This window comes from Trichechus manatus, unplaced genomic scaffold (assembly GCF_000243295.1).
Source record: "Trichechus manatus latirostris isolate Lorelei unplaced genomic scaffold, TriManLat1.0 scaffold00077, whole genome shotgun sequence".
Classification (NCBI taxonomy): Eukaryota; Metazoa; Chordata; class Mammalia; order Sirenia; family Trichechidae; genus Trichechus; species Trichechus manatus.
Window position 1 is genome coordinate 2,674,787 of NW_004444013.1, and position 27,470 is coordinate 2,702,256.

General features: G+C 38.4%; 1 protein-coding gene across 10 annotated transcripts in view; it reads left to right on the top strand.

Annotated features, from left to right (window-relative positions):
- The window catches only part of GTF2I (general transcription factor IIi), a 140,535-nt gene that overhangs the window by 106,261 nt on the left and 6,804 nt on the right, over positions 1–27,470 (top strand). For 9 of the 10 annotated variants that reach the window (XM_004380767.2, XM_023735293.1, XM_004380769.2 and 6 more), the window contains 12 exons: positions 649–720; positions 6,155–6,338; positions 7,526–7,584; positions 13,454–13,525; positions 14,437–14,620; positions 15,245–15,303; positions 15,706–15,780; positions 24,339–24,440; positions 24,988–25,053; positions 25,374–25,557; positions 26,433–26,491; positions 27,066–27,146. In XM_004380767.2, coding sequence (XP_004380824.1) covers positions 649–720; positions 6,155–6,338; positions 7,526–7,584; positions 13,454–13,525; positions 14,437–14,620; positions 15,245–15,303; positions 15,706–15,780; positions 24,339–24,440; positions 24,988–25,053; positions 25,374–25,557; positions 26,433–26,491; positions 27,066–27,146 — 1,197 coding nt within the window. The remainder of the gene's footprint in view (positions 1–648; positions 721–6,154; positions 6,339–7,525; positions 7,585–13,453; positions 13,526–14,436; positions 14,621–15,244; positions 15,304–15,705; positions 15,781–24,338; positions 24,441–24,987; positions 25,054–25,373; positions 25,558–26,432; positions 26,492–27,065; positions 27,147–27,470) is intronic. The other variant, XM_023735296.1, reaches the window with a different exon arrangement.

Below are 27,470 nucleotides of genomic sequence, written 5' to 3' on the forward strand. Positions count from 1 at the left end.
ATTTTGTGATCTGATGTAATAATCCTTTGTGTTGTAAATCCTAACCTCTGTGAGGTTACTGGAAACCCTGGTGGCATAGTGGTTAAGAGGTACGGCTGCTAACCAAAAGGTCAGCAGTTCAAATCCACCAGGTGCTCCTTGGAAACCCTATGGGGCAGTTCTACTCTGTCCTGTAGGGTCGCTATGAGTTGGAATCAACTCTACGGCAACGGGTTTGGGTTTTTTTTTTTGTTGTTATTTGGTTAATTCTTAGTATTTTTGTTCAGTGTCAACATTGTAAGGATCCCAGCATTGTAAGGTGGTGCAGTGGTTAAGTGCTTGGCTGCTAGCTGAAAGTTCGGACCAGCCCCCCATGGGAGAAAGATGCGGCAGTCTCCTTCCGTAAAGATTTACAGCCTTTCAAACCCTATGGGGCAGTTCTTCTCTGTCCTGTAGGGTCGCTGGAGACCGAATGGACTCCACTACAGCAAGTTTGGTTTTGGTTTTGGTTTGGTCAGCATTGTATTATTGACAAACACATTCTGAAATCTTAGAAATTATTTTAGTCAGAACTGAAAAATACTCCCTATTTTATAATCATAATATTTAATAACCTAAGTTATTAAAGCCATCAAATTGAGAACATCTGGTTATTTGTTACTCTTATAGTAAAGGAAGAATGGTATGCCAGAATCACTAAATTAAGAAAGATGGTAGACCAGCTTTTCTGCAAAAAATTTGGTAAGTCTGTTCCTCCCCCAACTAAGTATATTACAGAATAATGTTTTTGCAATTTTGTTTTATTTTAAGAAAGTAAGTGGAATATGACTCACTTCCAGCTTTCTTTGTGTGTTTAACATGTGTTTGTTATGCAGATCTTAAACCTGTGAGTAAGTAAGCATGGGGGCGATGGCTTAATGAATCTTCCAGTATCCTTTTTCAAGGATTTTTTCTATACTGTATAGGATGATGGCCATTTACATTTTATGATTTTGGACTCCTTTTCTCTTTGAACCTTTTAATAATGTTATTGCTCTGCTCTGGAAAAAAGGAGAGCTTTTCTGTCGCTGGAGTCCTGGGCACCATACCTTTGGTTATCAGAAAAGGCAACATGAGTTGTCCTTCTTGACCACACCATATCATGCATGTTGTACTTGCGTTTATAAGCACTTAGAAGTCTTAGGTCTGTTTAGCATTGCAGCATCATCTTTTGTTACTCAGAGTCTCTCTCCTGCTTTTATCCTACTTCTCAGCCGCATTCAACATAGTTGTCTCCTTTGTATTTTAAAAATATTTTTATGGAAAATTTGAAGCCTTATTGCCTCTTGAAAGATTTATCTTGGCTTCTAGAACACCACACTTTTTCTGGTTTTCTTTTTATCTTATTGGCTATTTCTTTTTCAGTCTCTTGATGGCACCTCTAGTTAGTTCACTCTTTAAATTTTGGAGTGCTACTCTCGAGCTCAGTCCTGGGCACTCTTTCTCTTTTCTTACTATGCTTTCTCCACAGGTAACACTACGTTGTCCTACAGCTTAAAAATATATTGTCTGAATATCCTGATGAAATAAGTATGTGCTCCTGAAAACTCTCCATAACACCAGGCTTGTATATTCACCCTTGTACTGATACCTATTCCGACATGTCCTAAACATAGTTATTAATTCCTTTCCACTCCCACGTGTTTCTCTCCTGGTCTACCCAGTGGTACCACACCACCCGGTTGTCCAAGCCACAGACCTAGGAGTTATCCTTGATTCCCTTATTTTCCTGCCGTCCCACATCCAATCTAACAACAAGGCCTGCTCACTCTATGTTGAAAACATACTCCAAACCCATACATTGTTCTTCTTCTTCACTGCTCTCACTCTAGTCCTAGCCAGCGCCACAGCAACCACATCTCTGTCTCCCTCTCTCTTTTGTTTGTTGTTTTTCAAACTCCACTGCCCCAGTCTGTCCAGATGAACTGGCCACCCTGCCCTTCTCTCTACTATCATCTCTCTCTGCTTATTGTACACCAGCTCTAATGTCCATCTACTTGTTCCTTTATTTTTCGAAGGTCAGGCCTGCCTTGGGATTGTTGTCCTGTGAATGTTCTGTTTCTGGAAGACTTTTATCTCCAGTCTTCATGTGCCTCTCCTTTTTACTTACAGTACTCGCCTCAAATGTCACTACATTATAGAGGCCTTCACTGAGTACCCCATCTAACATAATCACCAGGCATTCTTTGTCTCCTCATCCCTTTTTTTTCCCCTCAAAGCATTGATGGTTGTGTATCTTCTTCCACTACAACACATTAAATGTGACACCCTAGACCTTTCTGTCTTGTCGACTGCAAGAACTGTGTTTGGTGCTTGAGCGGGTGCTCAGCAAATATTTATTGAATGAATTGATGTCATGAAAATGTCTTCTAAGCAATCCGAAAGCTCTGAGCCTTTCAGAAACATTGGGTTCACTGGGCCTCATTAAACTATAACCCTGAGAAAACCAAGGGAAGTAGAGAAGTGCCACCAGCAAGGAATGCTTCCGTGAGCATCAGTGTGTGGCTGGAGCATCACTGTCCACAGGAACTCGCATAGTTCCTGTGGCTGCGTTTTCTTAAATGGTTTGAGTGAACTAATGCCTTTGACTTATGGTGTTGGTGAAGAATATTGAATATACCATGGACTGCCAGAAGAACGAACAAGTCTGTCTTGGAAGAAGTACAGCCAGAATGCTTCTTAGAAGTGAGGTTGGCGAGACTTCGTCTGACATACTTTGGACGTGTTATCAGGAGAGATCAGTCCCTGGAGAAGGACATCATGCTTGATGAAGTAGAGGGTTAGCGAAAAAGAGGAAGACCTTCAAGAAAATAGATTGACACAGTGGCTGCAACAGTAGGCTCAAGCAGAACAATTGTGAGAAGGTGCAGGACTAGGCAGTGTTTCGTTCTGTTGTACATAGGGTCATTATGAGTTGGAACCAACCCGATGGCACCTAACAACATAATAAAAGCCAAGTCTCTTGGGTGAGGATTCTTGTTCTAACTCTGGTTTCCAAGAGGGTTGCATGGCACTGGCTCTTAGACCCAATAAACCATTTTTTAGATAGAATTCAAGTTGCCGCTACAAACCTGTGAATTATTTGCAGAACCCATGTATTCATTCTCCACTAATTATATTATTACACTCCCTAGGAACATAATGCATTGGAGCAGAAGTGAGAATTTTGAGTTTCTCCCTCTCACCAATGTCCCTGGCTGTCCAACATGAATATAGAACCCTAACATCTGATCACACATCACTGGAGTGCCAGGCATGCTGGCTTTTTTTGTATGGTGGAAGGAGGAGGCTGTTCACGAGTTAGTCTGCTCACATAAGGCCACTGGAAAATATTTTGTCATTAGAGTTAAGAAAATGAATTGGATTACCAATTATTACACTATAAACAATATAAGCTTGACTCTTTTTTTACTAGGTGAAAGATTTTGTTTTTAATACTTTGTTGTTTTTGTTTCCATATAATTGGTTTCCTTTTAAAAAAAATTATTGTGGTAAAATATATAGAACAAAAAGGTTGCTGTTTTAAGTGTACAGTTCAGTGTCGATCACTGTATTGTGCTGCCATCACCTCGACCCATTGCCCGGTTTTCTGTCCCCCAAACAGAACTCAGTTCCCCTTCAGCAGCAACTTCCATTCCCTCCTCCTTCGAGCCCCTGGTGACTGCTAATAAACTATTGTCCCTGTGCAAGTGGGGTTAGGAAGTACTTCCTCCTCTTCTCATTTTTGAAATAATTTGAGCAGTAATGGTGTTCATTCTTCTTTAAATACTTGGTAGAATTCACCAGTGACTTCTGGTCCAGAGCTTTTCTTGTTAGGTAGATTTTTAATTACTGATTCAATTTCTTCGCTTGTTATAGGTCTACTGAGATTATCTTTTTCTTTTCTTTATTATTCATTTATTTGTTGTTGAGAATATACACAGCAGCATGTACACAGTTCCACAGTTTGTCCAAGCACAGCTCAGTGACACTGATTCCATTCTTCCAGATATGCGAGAAGCTTGATTCTCCTTGTTAGTGGTCACGGTTTTGGGTGGATCTAGGATTGTAGCTGCCTTAGCAAGTGAGAAGCCAGTAGAATTGCTGCTTTGTTTAAGGTTACTGAGAGGGGAAAAGGAAAACTTGGATTCTCGGTAACTGACAGCCACTAACCGTATTGAGGAAACGTTTACTGCTTCCCACAGCGTGATCAGTCAGTCAGCAGCTGTTTTCCACACCTATGTGTCTGCTGCTTAAGATCTAGCAATATAAGCAGTGTGCTTGCCCCAGAGAGGATTTGTCTGGGTCAGGGATGCATAGTAAATGAATCAATGTTCAATATATGAGGAGGTGTTAAGTGCTTTGGGGAAAATTGAGTAGACTAAGGGACAGGGAGACGGGAGGACTGATGGACAGTGCACGGGTTTCCAGTGCTGTTGGCCCTCCTCTTGTTTTTAAATTCGGCTCGCTCTTTTTCAACTCCAATAATTGATTTTTTTAAACATTTTATAGAAACTTGGCTAGAATTATGTTTATATTCTTTTTTGTTATATTTAACAGAATAAAAACCTTTAACCCTTTACCATTATTTTTTATTAAAATATTTCTTTTAACATCTATGACTTTTACATTATGTTTGGCTTTTTCAAGAACATGTTTCTTGCTTACATCAAAGAGTTCCTTTACTTGAGCCCTTTAGCTTCTGGGGCTAATGGCATGAAGGGAGAAATTAAGACAGAAGGCTTGTAAATTCTAGAGGAAAGTGATCCAAAGTAAGAGTCAAAGAAATGCAAATTAATTTATCAAGAAGTCACTCTTTTTTGTCCCCAAGCCATCAGATTGCAGACTCTTTCAATGTCTCATACAGGGAGTGAAAGAGAAAGTCATATAGTGCTGGTGACGGTGCAAGTGGTTTGAGCTTCTGTTAAGAGTGCTCTTTGTGTTTTTAGAACAGTGAGTAGTCATTTTATTTTTATATTTTAAAATTTTATTTGGTTTACACGTGTAATTTATAAAATTGTAATTTACAGATTTTTTCCCTCATTCAAACCTAGAGAGAACACTACAGTGAACTTCCATGTATACCCATTACTCAAATTCAATGATTATGATTTTTTTTCTATATTTTGCTCATCTATCCCTTTTTTTATTCCTGCTTTGCAGGGATATTAAAAAACAAATCCCAGGCATCATATCATTTGACCCTTTCAGTGTGCATCCCTGAAAAATGTGGACGTTTTCTTACACAGCCGCAATGCCTTTATCACACCAACAACTTTAACACCTCTTTCTTGGCATCAGTTCATGTCAAGTCTTTAGTCAAGTTTCTTCCTTTATCTGAAAAGCATCTTTAAAGTTGTTGGTTTGAGTCAGGATCCAAACATGATTCATGCATTAAATTATGTCTTTTTTTAACCTAAAGCAGACTCTGCTTCTAAGTATTATTTCACCTTTCCATTAATTCTTTGCAGAGAGTTATTTCCTTTGAAAATGGCATACTCTTGAGAGTTTAGGGGTAAGAGCAAAGAATGTTAATCTCATGGTTGCAGAACAGATGAAAGTGTAGCCTGAAATAAGCTAGTGTACATAGCCAAAAAAAGAGCGATATTACACATATTTGAAAAATTAGTATTTAGACCAGATTATTTACTTTCTGTCGTGATTTTCTTCTTTTCTTCCCAAGAATTTTGAAAATTTTTAAGTCTTTTAAGATCTTATGTCTACTGATACTGCCTTAGAATCCAGAGTCCCAAACATAACATTCTGAATCCACCAAAAACTAGCTCTTGATCATTGCTTGTCTTCAAACAAGCAACTAAACCATTATTGTGTTAAGTTCATTCTGATAGTGTGTATGTTTCTAGAGCTTACCTTGCCTTTTTTTAAAAAATTTTTTTGTATTGTACTTTAGATGAAGGTATGCAAAGCAAACTAGTTTCTTGTTCAATAAATAACACATATTGTTTTGTGACACTGGTTGCCAACCCCACAACATGTCAACACTCTCCTCTTCTCGACCTTGGGTTCCCCATTACCAGCTTTCCTGTCCCCTCCTGCCTTTTTTAAAGTTGAGATGTACTTTGCTTTGGATTGTATGTACTATAATATGATTTCCACAGAAACTTAGTCTGCCAAATTGCTTTTTTATTTTGTTCAGCTGAAGCCTTGGGAAGCACTGAAGCCAAGGCTGTACCTTACCAGAAATTTGAGGCACATCCTAATGATCTCTATGTGGAAGGACTACCAGAAAACATTCCTTTTAGAAGTCCTTCGTGGTATGGAATCCCAAGGCTGGAAAAAATCATTCAAGTGGGCAATCGAATTAAATTTGTTATTAAAAGGTAGGATTATAATCTGCAGAAACAAATTTCATGTGTTCCCTAAGAAAGGATTAATCTCATGATGAAGATGGACGTCTACTCCCCACAGTAGGATGTACTCTCCATGTTAAAATGAAGTTGTTCTATTTAATTTATTGAGCAAGTCTTTCTTTAGTACCAGGCACCAAAACTGAACCAAATCAATTGCTGTCCAATCGATCTGAGTCATGGCCTTTCTTCTAAGGCACCTCTGTGTAGGTTCAAATTGCCAACCCACCAGATGGACAATTTTGGGTTCAACAGGATCTCTGTCATAAAACAGGAGGTTTATTACAAAGATAAATGCAATAAAGTGTTACAGAGCACTTTGGGGGAAGGGGACAAGGGAAGCAAGTACTGATTGGTCGGTTCATACAGAATGGAGAAAAGGTGTTTCCAATAAAGGAAATAATCTAAGCAGGATCAGGGAAGTGTCAAATACACTTGAATGTTCATCAAACGAAACCTTTGTGTGTAATGAGGGGTGCTGTGGGGGCATGGCATGGCTGTAAATAAGGATCTAGACTGATGGTGGCCAAGTGGAAGAAGGCCTAACACACTACAAAAGCAGGGGTAGTCATTAAACGATTTTGAAGCAGATGATTCCTCTTAAAAATAAATCAGATTTGCATTTTAGAACGATTATTCTGGCTTGAGTTTGAAGGATAGCAGACTGGGTAATTTGGAGGTAGGGAGTGGGAGTAGAAGACCAGTCTAACACTAGAAGAAATGCTGAAGGGATAGAGTACCTGCTTGTTTTGGGGATTGTCCATTTTTCTGTGTTTGTTGGCACTGAGAATAAAGGAAAGGGAATGTTTAGGGTGACTTCCATATTTCTAGCTGTATTATAGTTCATCTGACATTTAGAGACAGGTTAAGCTGGTATGGGAGGAAAGGCAACTCTGTTTGACTTTGCACTTAAAACTTAAAATGCCTTTGGGGACATCCAGGTGGAACTGTCCCACAGTAGCAGACCTGAAGCTGTGAAAATTACGTGATAGAATCCTTGCTATTTTCAAATTAAGTTACAGTCACCAGAATGATTTCTTTTCACTGCAAATAAAGACAGAATGAACCATAGTTAGAATGATTGGCAATACACAGCTCTGTGAGAGGCCTTCTAGGTGTTCCTGAATGCTGTATCACTGATGTCAACCATGCTTTTACAGACCAGAACTTCTGACTCACAGTACAACCGAAGTTACTCAGCCAAGAACTAACACTCCAGGTAAGATGGTTGTGAAATTCTTTTTAAAATTAGCTTAGATCAGGGGTTTTCAAGTTTTTTGTTTTTTGTTTTTTTAAATCTTTTAAAGCTGTGGAACATCTTCTTCCTGCCCCCCCCCCCCCCAAAAAAAAAACAACCCTTATGTGGAAGCTCAGTACAGGTACTCCTTGATTTATCAGTAAATGCAGCTTTGGGAAACCCAGGCTCTGAATTTAGACAGCATCGCCCAGTAAAAATTGTGCACTGCAGATGTGAGCCCCTGTGTCGTTTCAGACTTCCTAGTAGCCACAATAAAAAAAGTAAAAAGAAGCAGGTGAAATAACTTCTAATAATGTATTTGATTTAACCCAACATATGAATAATATTGTTTCAAACTGTAATCAGTATGAATAAATTATTAATGAGGTATTTTACACTATTTCATATATTTATATTCTTTATTTCAAAATCTGTGTTTTATAACTTACAGCACTCCTCAGTTTGAACTAGCCATATTTCAAGTGCTGAATTGGCACATGTGGCTAGTAACTACCATATCGGACCATGCAGATTTAGACCATAACCTTTATTCATGTGATCCCTGTTCTTAAAATGACAAATACGATGGTTTAAACTCCTACACTGACATCACATCCCAACAGAAAAGAATTAAGTCTGTTATATGAATGGTTTCATTTACTTTATTTGAGCTATAAGTGTGCCTTTATTTTTTTCCCATCTCGTTGTTTCCCATTGCAAGTGACTGTAATTTGTAGATTTTCTGCAACCTCAGGAGCCTCTGTTGCCAAGAAGCAATAAATGGCCATGCCCTTTAATATGAAGTTTGATGTTGCCCAGAAATGCGTGTTTAGAAGAAAGTAGGAATTTTGGTTTTATTTTGAGTGTTCTTGATTTCATGCAGTTGATCATTCTTATGAATACTAAAGTGAACTAGTGTGCAAGATAGAGTTATAGGTGTGTCCTAAAATATTGATCCTTTAGCCCTTAGGGTGCCTGTGGCAATTGAAAGTCAGCCAGCATGCCAAATAGATTCTATAATCATTAGTGTGTTCCATAGCATGAAATACTGTAGTAAGGTAACAAAAATTATCTGTGCCACGAGTCTTGCAGTGTAGAAGGTATAATAAGTGCTTAACTCTTAAGTTAAGCATCTAACTAAACACAGGAACTCCTTCAGCATACTCTTGATTTAGGAAAAGGCACAAAGGATCTACTGAAGGATTAGTGATATACTGAAGGTTTGAGATAACAAGGTTTTGCTTAGGGAAGTAATGGAGAAAAAGGAACATTATTTTTTTTTTCTTTTAATTGTACTTTAGGTGAAGGTTTTCAGAGCAGATTAGTTTCCCATTCAGTAGTTTATACACAGAGTGTTCCATGACACAGGTTGCAATCCCCGCAGTGTGTCAGCACTCTCCCCATTACTACTCTGAGTTCCCCGTTTCCATTCATCTGGTTTTCCTGCCTTCTCATCTTTGCTTTTGGGCAGATGTTGTCCTTTTAGTCTCATGTAGATGAGTGTTCTAAGGAACACTTTGCTCACCTGTGTTATTGTTGATTTATAGGCCGGTCTGTTATTGGGCTGAAAGGTGATCTCTAGGAATGGCTTCAGTTCCAAGTTAGAAGGGTGTCTAAGGGCTATGTTCTCGGGGGTTCCTCCAGTCTCTCTCAGACCGGTAGATCTGGTCTGTTTTATGAATTTGAATTTTGTTTTACATATTTTTATTTTCTTCCCACTCTAACCAGGAGCTTCTATTGTGATCCTGGTCAGAGTGGTCGGTAGTTGGTAGCCGGGTACCATCTGGTTCTTCTGGTCTTCAGGCTGGTGGAGGCTGTGCTGCTTGTGGTCCATTAGTCCTTGGGACTAATTGTTTCCTAGATTCTGGTTTTCGTCACTCTCCTTTGCTCCGAATGGAAAGAGACCAGTAGTTGTATATTAGATGGCTGCTCACCAGCTTTAAAGACCCCAGATGCTACTTGCCAAAGTAGGATGTAGAATGTTTTCGTTATGACCTGTGTTAAGCCAGTTGACCTAGATGTCACCTGAGACTATGGTCCTCAGCTTTCAAATCCAGTAACTCAGTCCTGAGAGATGTTTGGTTATGTCTAAGCTGTTTCCATGACTGTGCCCCCTGTGTACTCTGTTATATATATGAATATACATGCAGCACATATAAATATTAATGTAGAAGTGTCCATAGCCGAACCCATATATGCACATGGGTGAACTCCCCTACCCCTTCCATACCTATTCAGCATACATAGCTACCTTTGTGTCCACTCATAACTTGTTACTATTGTTGCAGGACTGTGTATATTATAGTATTTACCTTTGTTGCCTTTTATTCTTATGTACCTCTGAGTGTCTTTGCTTGCCTTGGTTACGTTGTACTGTCTTCCCCCATATTGTAGACTGCCCTTCCCTTCACCAAAGTTAACGTGTCTACTCTCTAGTTAGTGATTTTCCCTCCCTACTCCTCCTATCCCTGGTAACCATCAAATAGTGTTTCTTTTTTTAAATCTTTTCTTGACTATTTATAATAGTGGTCTCCCATAATATTTGTCCTTTTGCAGTTGACTTGTTTCACTCAGCATAATGTCCTCCAAATTCATCCGTGTTTTGAGATGTTTCTCAGATTCATCATTATTTATCATTGCATAGTATTCCATTGTGTGTGTGTACCGTACTTTGTTTATCCATTCATCCATTGATGGGCACTTAGGTTCTTTCCGGCTTTTTGTTATTGTGAATAATGCTACAGTGAACATGGCTGTACATGTGTCTATCCATGTGATGGCTCTTATTTCTCTAGGTTATATACCTAGGAGTAGGATTGCTGATTATGTGGAATTTATATTTTTAGCTTTTTAAAGAAGCGCCATACCATTTTCTATAGTGATTGTACCATTTTACATTCCCACCAGCAATGTGTGAGAATTCTGGTCTCCCCACAAACTTGCCAGCATTTGTTGTTTTCTGTTTTTTTTTTTTTTTTCCAATCAGTGCCATTATTGCTGGGGTGAGATGGTACCTCATTGTAGTTTCGATTTGCATCTCTCTAATGGCTAATGATCAAGGAGCATCTCTTCATGTGTTTGTTAGCTATCTGGATGTCTTCTTTGGTGAATTGCCTGTCTGTATCCTTTGCCCATTTTTTAATTGGATTTTTTGTCTTAGTTGTTGTGATGTTGAAGTTTTCTCTAAATTTCAGAGATTAGACCCTTGTCAGGTATATCGTAGCTAAAGATTTTTTCCCAGTCTGTAGGTTCTGTTTTTACTCTTTTGGTAAAGTCTTTCGATGAGCATAAGTGTGTTAATTTTTACGAGATCTCAGTTATCTAGTTTATCTTCTGCTGTTTGTACGTTTTTAGTTATGTTTGTTCTGTTTATGCCATATATTAGGGCACCTGACATTGTTCCTATTTTTTCTTCCATAATCTTTATAGTTTTAGGTTTTACATTTAGGTCTTTGATCCATTTTGAGTTAGTTTTTATGTATGGTGTGTGGTATAGATCTTTTTTCATTGTTCTGCAAATGAATATCCCGTTTTGCCAGCACCATTTGTTAAAGAAGCTATCTTCCCCATTTAATAAACTCCAACCCTTTGTTGAAGATCAGCTGTCCAAGAGTGAGTAGATTACTTCTGAGTTCCCAGTTCTGTTCCATTGGTCTGTGAGTCTGTCACTGTACCAGTACCAGGCTGTTTTGACTACTGTGGCTGTATAATAGGTGCTGAGATTGGGAAGTGTGAGGCCTCCTACTTTGTTTTTCTTCAAAAATTCTTTGCTTATCCAAGGCCTCTTTCCTTTCCGTATACAATTAGTGATTAGTTTTTCCATCTCATTAAAGAATGATACTGGAATTTGGATCGGGATTGCATTATATTTGTGGGATGCTTTGGATAGTAGACATTTTCATAATGTTAAGTCTTTCTGTCCGTGAGCATGTTATGTTTTTCCATTTATGTAAGTCTCTTGGTTTCTTGCAGTAGTGTTTTGTAGTTTTCTTTGCATAAGTCTTTTATGCCTCTAGATAGATTTATTCCCAAGTGTTTTATCTTTTTGAGGGCTATTGTAAATGGTATTGTTTCCTAAGACGAACATTCTTGAAGGTAGATTAGTTTGAGCATGATTAACGCCTTATGTGTCTTCATTTCTCAAGATGGACCTCAGATTCAAGGTTGAGATTAACATGATCACTGCCATTGCTTTCTGGGGTAATTCTAGTGTTGACTGCAAACTGAGAATGTTGATCGTATATTCCTGAAAGAGTGTGCAGGCACCATAGAAGTTACTCCAAGGATTGGGTTATAACCTTTTTCAGTAGTACTTGATCTTGTACTGCTTGCTGATTGGTATGGTGTCATCAAGTATAGTTTAAAGGCCTGTATCTAAAGGAGTATCTCCCAGTCATTAACAATACCGAGCCTTCTACCATTCACACAAAACCTTGGAAAGAATTAAAGGTTGTAGTTCTTCCTTCCAACAAGACATGCCTTGGCTGCTGGTAGACCAAGCTGTAGATAATGAAGTCATATACTACATGACAGAAGAATTTTGGAAGTAATAGATGTTTGTTGTGGGTGCACTTTACCCTCAATCTAATGGAAGCTACTGTCACAAGTGAGAAAGTTGTCACACTAGCCAGGCAATTCAGCGATGAAGGGACCAGTGGGGAGTTGTTTCTTGGCTCTAGTTAGGCGTGCTGTGAAGATCTCTTTGTGTTGGAGTAGCAAATGCAGGACAAGGAAGTGGCGGGGAGGCAGAAGAGGAGACCGAACAACAGTTTAGGAGAAGCTCTTTACCTTGGAGAAGGAAAGTTTAGATATCTTTATTAGTAATAGTTCAAATTTGCATTGTACCAGAGTTAACTTCTTCTGGCTGAATGGCTAAGCTACTCAAATCCAGAGGGAAAAGGCAGCTTATACTAAACCCTTGAGATGTTAGTTGGTTTTTTTGTTTGTTTGTTTTTAAGTTTAAAAAAAGTGATAAAAGAAAATTTTCGGAAGCCACCAGTCTTTAGCAATATTTTCAGAGCTGCCCCAACATTTTCAGTGCCTTTGTCAGCAAACACAGGTGACTTCCACTCTTAAGCAGTTCTCCCACTGTCTCTACCCTTTTCCTCTTACCCTCTCTCTTTCCCTCCTCTCCTTATCCAATTCCTCAATCATCCTCCACTGTCTTCAAGTCTCCCTCCGTCCTATCCACAGCTCCACCAAACAAGCCCTGAGTACCTGTCCAAGTAAGTGACACTGTACATGTCTTTTAGAATAGCTTGTATTCTTTGTTTTGTATAAGTTGCTGCATTTAAAAGGTTGTCTTTTAAACAAGGGGTAGGAAAATAAATCAGACTGTAGATGTGAGCAGTGGCATCCCTCTAATCTCTTTACCATTTATTTCTCATGGGAAACTTGCTTTGGTAAGTGGAATTTTGCTGTGTGTGGATTTCTAGTCACACATCTGTTAGATAAAGCAAGGAATGCCTGTACAGAGAGCAAGTGCAAGTGAAGTTGCTGTAGATGAACCTGCTGTAGGAAGGAGTCCAGTAGGAAGGTGCCCCTAGCCTGGGTGGAACTCCCTGAGTAACCTTCAAGGAATGTTTGAAAACCACTCATTTATAACACTCTTTCATATTAACAAGTTTTTCTTTATTCACACTGTGAACTTAAATTTGAATTCTGTCTCCCTGCAGTTCTTGACAAGTGCAGGAAATTACTCTTGCCTTTAAGAGTCGAAGTTTTTGTTTTTAAACAAAATTCAATTAAGAGCGTCACTGGTCCCTAAATCCAGTCTGATTTTGTGCCAGCACCAGTGAGAAGCTTTGTTAATGAGTTTGTTTTTTGTTGTTGTTTTTGTTTTGCTTTCTAGTCAAAGAAGATTGGAATGTCAGAATTACCAAGCTGCGGAAGCAAGTGGAGGAGATTTTTAATTTGAAATTTGGTAGGTAAAATAGTGGTTGTGTCTTAATTCAGAAACAGAACTCAAGGGCCATGTTATGTCCTGAAGGGATTCCAGAAGTTCAGGGTCTAAAGAAGGAAAGTCCCAGGAAGTGAGTTTTAGTTCTGTTTCTCTGACTAAACTCACTGTGTCAACTGAGCAAGTTATTTTATTTCTCTTGGATTCCATTTTGTCACATGTCAGAATGGGAGAAGTAGGGAGGAGTTGGCATCAATCTCCATTCCACTGTCCGTATTTCTAATCTGGCTAACGCTGGTACGTCAAATAGGTGTCATCGTTTGTTTCAGCTTAGATTTGTTGACAGCAGTTTCCTGGAGCACTGTCTTGAGTTGAGAAGGATTCTGAGGAGACTCAGCGAGAAAGAGTTTCAGTTGATTGGGTGTATCTGTCATGGAAAAGGAAGTAAGGACTGGGGAGTGCTAGCGGTGTTCCCGGGGCTTTCCTGCCCGTTTTTTAATACCCGGTATTGACATTTTATATCCCAGATCAGAAATCTCTGTAACTGAGTGAGTTTGGCTTAGCTGCATTACATACAACTCATATCTATCTTGAAACAGAAAACTTGCATCTAGATGACAGTACAAAGGCTTGGAGAGCTGCCATTTCATCGTGAAATGGCTTTAGTTCATTTCTGCCCGCAGCACAGAGATAATGTTGACTAACAACATAACCATCCTTTTGATTTGAAGTGTTAAAAATGTTCCTCTTAAAAGTACTTATTTTTTTAGGCTTGTTCTTCAATTTTGCATAATATACTAAGCAAAATGCCTTCAGTATTAAGTGGATATTGCTAGTATGTAGGGAATTTTTACATATTTGAGAATGTAGACAAAAATGAAAGAATTATCTGTAAAATTTTTCCTTCCACAAGTTGTGTTCTCTTACACTTTCAGCTCAAGCTCTTGGACTAACAGAGGCAGTAAAAGTACCATATCCTGTGTTTGAATCAAACCCTGAGTTCCTTTATGTAGAAGGCTTGCCGGAAGGAATTCCCTTTCGAAGCCCTACCTGGTTTGGAATTCCACGACTTGAAAGAATTGTCCGTGGGAGTAATAAAATTAAGTTTGTTGTTAAAAAGTAAGTTCTGTTTACCCTTGTAGTCGTTTCTAGTATTTCAAAAATAAAATCATGTTTCTATTTAATTTTTTCTGTAGCTAGAATTAACAGGTATGACTTTGACTCCTTGATGGAAAAGCATAGCTGTGAACTGCAGTCCTAGTATTGTCCATTGCCTCTGTAAAGCACTTAACCTATACTTGATTTTCTTCATCAGTACAAGGAGAATAGTAACGCTTACCTGTCCCAAAGAGGTGTTATTCAAGTATGATGTCTCTTAGTATTCCTAAATACTTGAATGGAAAATAAAAATGCAGATCTTTGTCTGCTCTATTGCTGGCTAATCTTGTGAGTGACTTAATTACAGTGATTGAATTTCTTATTTACATTTTTATAGAACGTCATTGATTAAAAAAGCTGAAGTAATGCTAATTTTCTTTTCATGAACGAAGTCACTTACTCTTTGTAAAATCACTTAGCAGATAGTAAACATCAGGGCGATTTTTTTTCCATAATAGAAATTACTGTTGCATTACAAGATGATTTTGTGAACGCCTTTATAAAAAACATTGGTCATGGTAATTTTTAGTAGTTGTGAAGAGCATTGCATTGGCTGCTGTAACTTTATCTTGATTTTTTCTCTAGACCTGAGCTAGTTATTTCCTACCTGCCTCCTGGAATGGCTAGTAAAATAAACACTAAAGGTAAGAGAATGGGTAGCCTCTGTGACACTCTACCATATATTAAACAATCTTGATCCCCTTTACTTCAAGCATACTTACGCGTTGGTCAGTGTCTTTGTGGGACACTGAATTTGTTTCTTTGATTTCTTAGGTAATTTGTTTAATGGATCTCTGTTTTTTTTTGTTTGTTTCTTTTAAACATTTCATTGAAAATGTCACGTTTGCAGTCCTCCTTCATTCATGTTTCCACAGCTTTTTGGGGACTCATGTGGAGGATTACACTACCAGTTTAATTCTTCAGGTTTCTTTGAAAAGAGCCAAACTGTATGAATTTCAATACTCTGCTTTTATAAAGCATCCTCTTCTCTCTCTCTCTTTTTTTCTTTTACAATATACAAAGGTAATTTTGTGCTTGCTTTACAGCATTGCAGTCCCCAAAAAGACCACGAAGCCCTGGGAGTAATTCAAAAGTTCCTGAAATTGAGGTCACTGTGGAAGGTAACGCCGCCTGCGGCCTGTTTCTGGTGTGGATTCCTCAGTTCTGTAGCTCACTAGTTACATCTTTGTGTAAACAAATATGCAAATAAGTTTTTGCAAAACTGGTTTTACTTATGGTTATCTATGATAATGCTAAATTTCCGAATATTTCTAATTAAAATTTTAAATTCATTTAACATGTTTTTCATTCCCCGTGTTATAAACTGCTGGCAAGAAATTCCTTAAAATGCTTTTCTTCCCTGGTAATCAAGAGAGGGTGCAGAGAGGAACATGTGGAATGCTTTCTCATCTCCTTTTTTTCCTTTTAGTTTTCCCTGCCCTTTTCTGGAAAGAAAATTTAGAGATGGTTTAAATAGCAGTAAGTTCCTCGTACAGCTTCAAGTTTGCCTCATTCTCTCCATTCCCACAAGGGCTGCAGGATTCTCATCTTCTTAGGATTGTACTATTAAAATTTTTGTTATACAATATTATAGAAGATCCTCGACCAATTGTTAGATATGAATATTTCCTCCCATCTCTCTTAATGCAAAAGCAAGTGATACTTCCACGAGGATAATTGCTTTTTGTCTCATAACCTTCAGTTTTGTATTACAAGTTTCCAGTACTGCTATTAAGTGGAGAATTGGTCTGCATATGTCAAATAAAAAACAAATCTAGACTTAAGGAGAGGAAAGGGAAGGGGACTGTTGCACAGTGGGGCAGGGGTGCTGGTGCAACAGGCAGGATGTGCCACCCCTCAGATCAGCACATGTCTCAAGAATTAGGAGGAGAGGTTTGTCTGTTTTTTTTTTTTTTTTTTTCTTTTAAGGAGACAGAAGTAGAGACGCTTAGGAAAAAGAAAGCAGGTGTGAGGAAGTGGTATGGTTTATCCTGAGGCTAGTCTGTTCTCCAGGGGGGCTTAGCATGTTGGCTAAGAGTGGGGATGGGCCAAAAGTTCAGGGACTTGAGAGAAAAAGAGAAAACTTCACCAAAGTTTGGTTGATAAGCATTTTGTTTCTGATTGATCAGTGGGGACAAGCAATTACTCATTTCTGAGGCAAAGAATGGGAATTTTGAGTATTTGTGTCAGAAACCCTAGTGGTGTAGTGGTTAAGAGCTCGGCTGCTAACCAAAAGTTGGCAGTTCGAATCCACCAGGCAGTCCTTGGAAACTCAGTGGGGCAGTTCTGCTCTGTCCTGTAGGGTTGCTGTGAGTTGCAATTGACGGCAACAAGTTTGGTTTGGTTTGGTTTTTGGTGTCTGGCCTTGTCATAGGTAAATGAGGGGATGTCAGTGGCTCTTATGTAAGTCATATGGGAAAAGGTGGTTATTTGCACAAAGCCATTTTTCAGAACACAGAAAGAAGGTGGCAATTTCTTTCCCCATCACAGTTTTTCAGGATCACAGGGTTTAGATAAAATTCAGTGCCACGGAGAAGCCGCTTTCTCATATAAAAGGCAACAGGCACCCTTGTGCGATTTATGGGCATCATACACCAGTTTAATCACTTCTTTTAAAAATTGCCAAGAATTAAATAAAAACGTATTCAATTCTTTACTTTCCCCCTTTTGGATAAGATCTGAGGCAGCTGTCTCTTATACACAAGGCGCCGTCCCTTTCCTGAAGGAGCTCGTGAATAATTTTAAAGTGCGTGGGGTGTTATGTGTCATCAAAAGACACAGACATTCAGGAACCAGGCAGACTGGGGTCTGAATCCACAGAGATTGGAACAGTGTGATACAGCCACAGTAAAAGGGAGGATTGGTTCTGAGGTGGTGCACGCTCCACAGAGAAGATGACATTTAAACAAGAGCTTGCTAGAAGAGTAGACTTTTGCCAAGCAGAGACACAGGAAGACCATTCTCGAGAGAGGGAGTAGCGTGAGCAAAGGTGCGTTTTGATGAAAGTACACAGTCTGTGAGTCTGAGTGATGACGAGTAATCTCATGTTCCAGGGTGTGTAATTTTGTAACTTGTAATCATGCTTAGTGTCTTGGGAACCATCAAGCCATCAGTGGCCAGAAGTCCTGGAACTAGCTCATTTTAGAGTATTAGGACTTACACTCTTGAAGTGACTGATGGATGCTGTCTTCACTTGATAGGTTTTTATTTTTTTAGTAAAGCCATTAAAGAAATAATGACTCCAGAATTTCATTAGGATGTTGAGAATAGAGGTCACAATGAGGACAAAGAGGAAATTCAGAAGGAAAGTTAGGAGGGTGAGATGAGTAGCAGTCCTGAGGTTTGAGTAGCATGCTTACGGTAAGAGAGAGAGAAGAAGTTATTTTACAGTATGAGGCTGTGTTCTGCTGCAAGAGTGAGGGTGGTGTAAAAGAACAATACATCCCTTGAAAAGGAGAGCTTGCTTGTTCCAGTCTTTGTGTTGTGTACATTTGTGTACTGTGTGTGGCGTTTGCTTTCCTTCTCCACGGTAGACGTTTAGGATTTCAATTGCTGGGTTTTTAACTTGCTAAGAAACTGTCCAGCAGTTTCCCAAAGTGGTTGTACCATTTATAGCAGTGTATGAGAATTCCAGTTTCCACATCTTCACAGTACTTGATATTGTCATTCTTTTTAATTTAGCCATCCTGGTGAGTGTATGGTATTTTCTTTTTCTATGTAGTTTTAATTTGCATTTCTCTGCTAATCTTTTCATGTGCTTACTAGAAATTTTATATCTTTTGTGAAGTATCTATTTACATCATTTGTCGATTTTGTAATTGGTTTGTTTTCTTATTTATATATTTTGGATATAAGTCATTCAGATATATAGATATAGTAAATATTTTCTCTTAGTCTGTAGGGTCTGTAGTGATATCTGCTCTTTTAGTCTTTATTTTGGTAATTTGTGTCTTCTTTTTCTCTTCGTTAGTATAGTTAGAGGTTTATATTATCTTCTTTTAAAAATCTATATTTTGTGCATTTCTGCTCTCACCTTTACTATATCCTTCTGTTTACATTGGGTAAATTTTTCCTAGCTTCTCAAGTAGCAACTTATGCCATTGATATGTAAAACTTTAATTTTTTTCTAAAATTAACCATTTAAAGCTGTAAATGTACCCCCAGTGCCTTAGGTGTTGTAAAATTCTTACAGTACAAGGGAGTGATTTTATTTGAAGAGAGACTAATAAGCCAAAGATGAGTGTTTTAAGCTACATATTAGCCACAGTTATTAGAATTCCACAGATTTTGATATGTTGTATTTTCATTATTCAGTTGAAGTATTTTTTTTTCTTTGACCTATTTATTTAGAAATGTTTTACTTTCTAAATACTCAGGTTGATTTCTGTTTAATTTCATTGTGATCAAAGAACATACTTTGCATGATTTGAAGTGTTTTAAATGCATTATATGGCTACCATATGGTTTGTGTTGATAAATGTTTCAAGTGCACTTGGAAAGAGTTTGTATTCTGATGTAGGGTGTGACGCTATACAAGTGTCAGTTAGGTCAAGTTGGTACAATGTTGTTCAAGTATTGTGTATCCTTACTATTTTTCTTTTTAGTTCTGTCAAGTATCTGCTCCTGAGAAAAAAGGGCTGAAATGTTATCTATAATGGTGAATCTGTTTCTTTTTTCAGGTCTGTCAGTTTTTTGCTTCACGTATGTTGAAGCTTTGTTATTAGGTGCATACACATTTGTAGTTATGTTTTCTTGATGAATTGTCCATTTATCATTATAAAATTGTCCTGTTTGATCTGTAGTAATATTTCTTTGTCCTAAAGCCTACCTGTGATTAGTACTTGACTGGTATATTGTTTACCATCTTTTTACTCTAATCTGTATATTTATCTTTAAAGACTCAGCATAGAGTTGGCTCTTGTTTTTACCTCGTAGGGTAATTCTGCCTTTTAACTATTATTTAGTCCATTTACATTTAACATAATTATCAGTATGGTTAGGTTTAAGTCAGCATCTTGCTGTTTGCTTTCTCTTTGTTCTCTCTCTTTTTCATTCGTGTTTTTCCCCTCATCTCCTCTGGTATATTTTCTAATGGTTGGTTGTTCAGTTCACGGTGTACATTTGTAACTTATCAGTCTTCTTTCAAATAGTATCGTACTATTCCACATATAAGGAGCCTGGGTGGTGCATGCAGTTTGCAATTGGTTGATAACCCAGAGGTTGGCGATTTAAACCCACTCAGCAGCTCCTTGAAAGAAAGGCCTGGGGAATGAACTGCTTCTGTAAAGATTATAGCCCAAAAAACCCTATGGAGCGTTGTACTCTGTAGCACATGAAGTTGCCATGATTCAGGGGCCAACTCAGAGGCAGCTAACAACTCCACAGATAAGAACCTTGCAGCAGCATATTTCCATTTATTCTATACCTTTGTTTGTGCTATCTTTGTCACGTTTTACTTCTTCATATGTTGTAAGCCTCATAATGCATTATTAGTTTTGCTTTAGACAGTCAAGTACAGTTTAAAGACATTTTAAAAATGAGAAATTATTTTAAATTTCTAAACTATTCCTCATTTTTGATGCTCTTCATTCTTTTGTAGATTCACATTTCAGTGTGGCATCCCTTTTTTTCAGCTTGAAGAACTTCTGTATTTTTTACAGTTCTGGTCTGCTAGTGACAAATTCTCATAATTTTTTTATGTCTTACGGTGTTTTCCCTTAAGAATATTTTTCTGTCTTAAGGATATTTTTGCTGTCTGTAGAATGTTAGGGTGACTGCTTTTCTTCCAGCACTTCAGAGGCCTTGGTCCATTCTCTTCTGGCTTGCATTGTTTCTGATGAGGAAGCAGTGAAGATTTTTATTATTTTTTCCCTTGAATGTTTTTACTCTGAACTGCTTTCAAGATTTTCTGCATTACTGGCGTTCATCAGTTTGATTATGATACGCCTTGGTTTTATAATTAATTGTAGTATTTTCTTTTGCTTGAGGTTTGTTGAGCTGATTGGCTCTGTGGGTTATAGTTTTCATTGTAGTTGGAAAAAATTTGGCCATTTGTTGTTGATTTTTTTTTTTCCCTCTTCCTGATTTTCTGAGACCTTAGTCATGATATATTAGGCCACTTGATAATGTCCCGCAAGACCATGAGGCTGTATTATTTTTTGATGGTTTTTTGTTTGTTTGTTTGCTTCCTTTAGTTTGTCTGTTGCTGTGCCTTCAAAGTCCCAGTTATTTTCTTCTATAGTATCTAATCTGAAGCTTGGCCCATGCAGTGAAATTATTGTTTTTGTTATTTTTTTTTTTTTTTTTTGGCTGTAGTACTTCCATTCGGTTCTTTTTTAGAGTTTTCATCTCACTGTTATATTTGTGTTTTCTGTTAAATCCTTGTGCGTATTTATAATCGTTAATTCCAGTTTCTCTGTCATTTCCGGCTCTGTTTCTGTTGACTGATTCCCTACCCCCTACCTCCCCATGTTATGAGTCAGAATTTTCTGCTTTTTGGCATGTTAGGTAAATTTTGATTAAGCTTGGTTTTGTCAGGTGTTAAATTACTTATTACTCATAGATTAACTTAAAGAGATTTGTTGAGACGCGTCCAAAGTAGCTTTTACTCTAAAACTTAAAAAAAAAAAAATTAATACTGCCATTAAGTTGTGACTTCTGGCATCTCTTCTAAATATCTTGTTGTTCAGCAAAATCTCTTCTTTGAATGAACACAGTGTCATTGAATAGTACATGTGAAGAATATTGAAATAGCATGTTACGTTGCATGTATATTTACTGCAATAAAAAGAAGGATACTGGTAGTGTTTTTGTTTGTTTTTTTTTTTTTTAATCTCTTCTTTGGCTTGTCACATCTCAGATATCTCTCAACTGTGTGTGAGCTTTAAGAAGTACTACATTTATAGTTCCTAGATATTGCTCTCTCCCTGCCTTATGAAGTCTCATGCCTTACACATGCGGCTTAGTGTTCAAAGTCTCCAGGGGCCCACCTGTACAGATTTGTGGGGCTCCTTTCTCTGTTTCACTGGGTCCTCTTTGGTATTCTGCCCGGCAGATTCTACCACCTCTGCCTCCCTGATTCCCATCTCTTGTTTCTAGCTTAGTGAAACTGCTGTGTTCTCCTCATTTCCCTCCTCTTTTGTGCCTCTGTCCACGAGACACCTCTGGGTTCAAAGCAGGGACACTTGTAGGACCTCTCTCATTTGCTTCTCTTCTAGAAGAGAAGTTTTTCCCTCCAGCTGTCCATATGTTTTGTCTAGTTGATTTCAGTGAACATCCAAGTTTTATTAACAGTTGCTCTAATATGGTCGGAGCCCTGGTGGTACAGTGGTTAAAAGCTTGGCTGCAGACCAAAGGGTCGGCAGTTCAAATCCACAGCTGCCCCTTGGGAACCCTGTGGAGCAGTTCTACTCTGTCCTGTAGGGTCACTCTGAGTCGGAATCAACTCAACGACAATGGGTTTATGAGTCTAAATGGTCAGACACGTAAGTCCCTGTAAGTGGACGATTGGAGATTAATCAGTATTTTTTATAATACATACTGGTGATTTATGGGCTCAGCATACTGGTCTTGATTCTGCTTTTCTTGTTTTCTCTGTTGTCCTCAACTAGAAAACTATTATGGACTCAGTCATCTAAATTACAGGATAAGAATGTTCATATTGAAACCATGTTAGAATTTTAACCATATGTAAATTGTAAAGCTGCAAGAAGAAAAAATATTTTACATAGTAAGAATCAGGGACAGATCACCTCAGAGGGGATAAGTGTATCTCTGGGTTCATCTCAGCATTCTCAGCCGCACTGAAGTTTGATTGCAGACCCCCAAAGTGTAGGAAGGCTTCTGTTCCCAGGGGTGAGTTTGTTTGTGAGAAAATATACTATCTCTAGTTAGCAAGTGCCTTCCTCTGGTAGATTTAATGATAGTAAATATTCAAGAGGATGACGTTAAAAGGGAGAGGCAGCAAATGAGGTCAGACCTCTTAGAGATAGAATTTGTCAGTTAGTTAACCATAGCGGTGATATTTTTGTACTTTGAGACCAGCAAAAGAAACCCAGAGACTGTCTTGTCTTCGGCAGAGCCTGACAAGGCCATGACTTTGGTTTTTCGGGTCCAGAAACTAGCTTTTGTTTCAGAGACAGGAACTCCCTCGGGAATGGTTTCTCAGTCACAAGCCTCACAGCACACTTAAATATAAACCAGTGTGCCTGTTGATTAATTTAGAATAACAAGTAGATCTTTAGTCAGCCCATGGCCTCTGTCATCTGATCACGTTTCTTTCTGCCTTGCCCATTTTATTAAAAGATGGCTGTGTTGGCGTGGAGGATAAGCAAGGAATGTTAATTAGATAACCCTAACAGCCAGTGTCTTGACGCTTTGGTAATGGAAGGGACTGCTTGCTTCTTTATAGCCGTGCCTGCCAGATAACCAGGCTGCTACAGCCAGCTATTTCAGACAGGTTCCACCACTATACTGTCTAAGGAAGTCTGTGGCTTGTATTTGGGAGTTTGAAATAATTAAAGTCTAGAATGTTGAATCTGACGTTTCATAGGGAGTGGCAGGTAGGTCTCCTCCTTATCCCCCATCCCCAGCAGACACCTGTAACCACAGTCAGGCTGAGTGCAGGAGGGCCCGTGCGTGCTATATGTTGCCATTGCTGGCTTAGATCTGAAATGATCCATGAGATTTCTTTTCCACCAGTGTGTCAGATGTTGTCGTGGTTAAGATTGAGGAGCCAGAATGTGGAGGTTCATATCCCAACTCCACCGCTTAACACGGTGCACTCTGTCTCCCCATCTGTAAAGCAGAGAGAGGATGATAGTGCCTCATCCACGTAACAGGCGTGGTTACAATGACCAGTGTGTACTTGTTCAAGCATGTAGTTAGTGTTAGCTGTTAATACTTTTACTGCAAAAGTTGTTCCTCAAGCAAGAGTCTTTTATGTGAAGAAGGTATAGGAAGTAGGTAACTCAGTAGAAAGATAATTTAGGTGACAGCCCAGAACCTATACAAACATTTCTACAAATTGGGAAATTTGAAAGTTCTGGATGTATGCTAAGAATGTTTGTTATTTTCCCAAGAATTAAAAAAAAAAAAAAATCAGCTGAAACTTAATTTCCCTTTATTTTTGCATCATCTTGACTCTGTTTCTTCTATTCTTCAAAAATAGTTAGCTTACATTGGATTAAAGTGATAAGCTTATTGTTTAAGCATCAAGACCTGGCATTTGTAAGAATTTAGAGAAAGTTATGTCAGAGCCAGAGCTGGTTAGAGAATCCAAAGGAAAGCTTAATGGTGGAGACAGTGGTACCTAAAGCTGAGCTTTCTGTTCCAGGGTTGAAAGAAAAATGTGTGAGCAAACATAGGTAACCAAACGATTTGATGGTCCACATGGGCCTGGTGGGAAGCGTTGAGTGAGGTTCAGGTACCTTGGATCAGCCAGAAAACTGATTGTATGGGAAGGAAGTGTCAGATTGTAGGGATGGAAGCAGAAAAATGGGTGGAGGTCTGTGGAACTAGCAAGAGCACCCATTTGCATTGCGTATACTGTTTGAAAGTGGCTTTACACTTGCCAACACAGGCTGGACTTAGGGAATCCCAGAGAAACCACAAGCATTACTCAAGCATGATGAAGTGTATGTGTTAATTCTAATTTTTTTTTTTTTTTTTTATTCTCTAGGCCCCAATAACAACAGTCCTCAAACCTCGGCTGTTCGAGCCCCTACCCAGACGAATGGCTCTAATGTTCCCTTCAAGCCTCGAGGGAGAGAGTTTTCCTTTGGTGATTATGCTTTTTATGTCATAAGTCAGTATATATTAGCACAGACTGTAGAGCCATATTGCCTGGGTTCAAATCCAGTGCCACTACTTTATAACTCTTCAACCTTGGGCAAGCTACTTAACCTCTCTGTGCTTCGTTTTCCTCATCTGTATAATGGGAATAACATTACTTCCTGCCTTGTAGGGCTGTTATGAAGATCATAAATAGTAAGTCATTTAAAGCTCTTTGAATTATGTCTAGCACGTAATAGACACCATAATTGATTCTGGAGGGAGGATGGTTTTTACCTTTTTTTTTTTTTTTTTAGTTCATTTTATCATATTTATTTGTAGCCAACACATACATTAGTAATATGGTGAACAGTTTAATAATTTACCGGGATTGGAGTAGTTTTCAAGACATGGCATTGTTAAAAGCTTACGTGTTTTAAATTTTGTATTTCTTAAAGTAGAAAATAAGCTCGGATGCACAATAAAATAAAATGAAAAATCCCTTCCCATGGATGTATATTGGTATTACAAACAACCGTCTTTTATTTTCCATGCAGAGGCCTGGAATGCCAAAATCACAGACCTGAAACAGAAAGTTGAGAATCTTTTCAATGAAAAATGTGGTAAGCTTATTTTGAAACACTGTTGAAATATTAGGTGGCTTTTGTTCAGTAGGAAAAAGAGCCAGAGTATAATGTCTCACATTTAAATGTAAAACTATCTGTACAAATGTGGGAGTTTTGCAGACTTGAATTTCATAATTTTTCCTATTTTTTTGAGCCACCAAAGTGTTGAATACAAATTGCTGAAATTAAATAGAATATGATTTTAGCAGCTGCACAATGTAATTATAAGATTCTGGTTTTTAAAACCTTTATTAGCTAAAAGAAAAATGAAGTAAGTGTTGTATGTAGGAGGTGTTTTTTTTGTGTGTGTTTTATAGGTGAAGCTCTTGGCCTTAAACAAGCTGTGAAAGTGCCATTTGCATTATTCGAATCTTTCCCTGAAGACTTTTATGTGGAAGGCTTACCTGAGGGTGTCCCATTCCGAAGACCATCTACTTTTGGCATTCCAAGGCTGGAGAAGATACTCAGAAACAAAGCCAAGATTAAGTTCATCATTAAAAAGTAAGGGAATTACAAAGGCTAGGAAGTTAAGTGAAACATTCCTGGCCATGAGTTGATAAGAAACTACCAGGATCAGGCGTATCAGAGGGATAGTAACTTGATGTAGCTAAACCTGTCCACGTTGTGTTTTTACTGGTTAACACTGCTGGAATCTAAGCAGGCATTTTTTTCCTCCAACTGACAGATATTTTAATCTCTCTCCTTTATTTCATTGGACATCTATGAATTAGACTAACAATTGAAATACTGTCACAAATTGGAATAAAATATATGTGTGTGTGTGTGTGTGTGTCTAGGTATGTCTATGCTCAGGAATAATTTGAAATGAACTTTAGGTTTTCATTTGCTTGATGTAAGGCTTACTTCTGAGTCACTGAGGGATCCTGTCAAATAATCAAAGCTGTCACGGCCACGTGATGGCCACCTGTTGTACTTCAGGTCGGGTAGGGCAGTAGCTGAGGCTGCTGCTTACGCAGAGGGGGACTCTTGTTCTCATGTTCACAGCCACCTTGGGTTTCCTGTCACATATGTGGACTCTCCTGTGTCCCTTCTCTCGTCTGGCACTGATCCTTTTCAGGATATACTCAAACCATGGGAAGAAGATGCCGTTAAAACTTGGGATTGGGGTGGGCTGTCAAAGATAGAGATGGGGTGAATGTGAAAATTGCAATTATAATTTGTCTTTTTGCATTTGTTTCTTTAGGTAATTACTAAGAATTGAATATATACTTAGAAAGAGTTTCTGGTTTTTAAATCTTTTACACGTTTAATTTTGTGTGTGTATATATGTGTGTGTGTATATATATATATATTCTTTTTTTTTTTTTTTAAGCTTTGCAGTAGCACACATGTTGTTCCTCTGTTGTTGTTTGTAGGCCAGAAATGTTTGAGACCGCAATTAAGGAGAGTGCTGCCTCCTCTAAGAGCCCCCCGAGTGAGTGTCGTTGCCCTGAAAACATGCTCTTAGACAGTCGTGCAGAGCAGCGGGGGACAAAGCAGGATGCTGACTGGGAGCGTGGCCGGCGCTGCCGTGACCCAGTGCTGCGCCGAGTCTGTGCGCGGTGCTCCGCTAACCACCCCTCAGGACCAGAGTAGAAGTGGAGCCCGCCTTCTTGCGGGAAGCTTGTATCACATTGGGATGACGAGACATACCATGAAAACAAACAACCCTGAATAAGATTGGGTTAAAATCCCATCTTATGCAGCCTGGATTTTAGGCATACCACCCCCTGAGTATTATTAATTTTTTTAAAGACATATTTAATAGAAAATGAATCCCCACAAAACCAAAGGTTATACATATAGCACTGGTTCCAGAGATGTATCCTGAGCTGTGGATCTTTAATAATAGAGCGCTCATCTAAAACTAGTTTATAGTCAGTTCTTTTTCTAATTGTGAAAATACACACACCAAAATATTAGCCAACACAACAAGTTCTACTCCTTGCTTTTAAAAGAAGATTTGACCATGTTTTCTACAAATTCTAATCTTAAATTTCTATTTAAAGGAAAACTAAATTCATCACCCAATGTTAATACTACTGCATCAGGTGTTGAAGATCTTAACATCATTCAGGTGACAATTCCAGGTATAATTTCTCCGCCTTTATTATAATCTGTGAGACTTTTTTCCTCTTTAATTTTTTTCTGACTTTCATGACATGGATTACTGGGGTTTATGCTAATCATTCAGGGATATTGAGTATACTGCTCGTTGCCCCTACTTCTTCCTTGCCCATGCAGAAGGTGTTAACCACGTACATCACCCTGTCATTATCTCTGAACAACTCTAGTCAGCTCTTGGACTAAACAGGCGCCTAAACCTGTTAAGTATCCACATGTCTAGTCTGTCATTTAATAAAATCTGTGTAAAGCAATAAGTTGAAATTCTTCATGACAGGAATAAAGTTGTA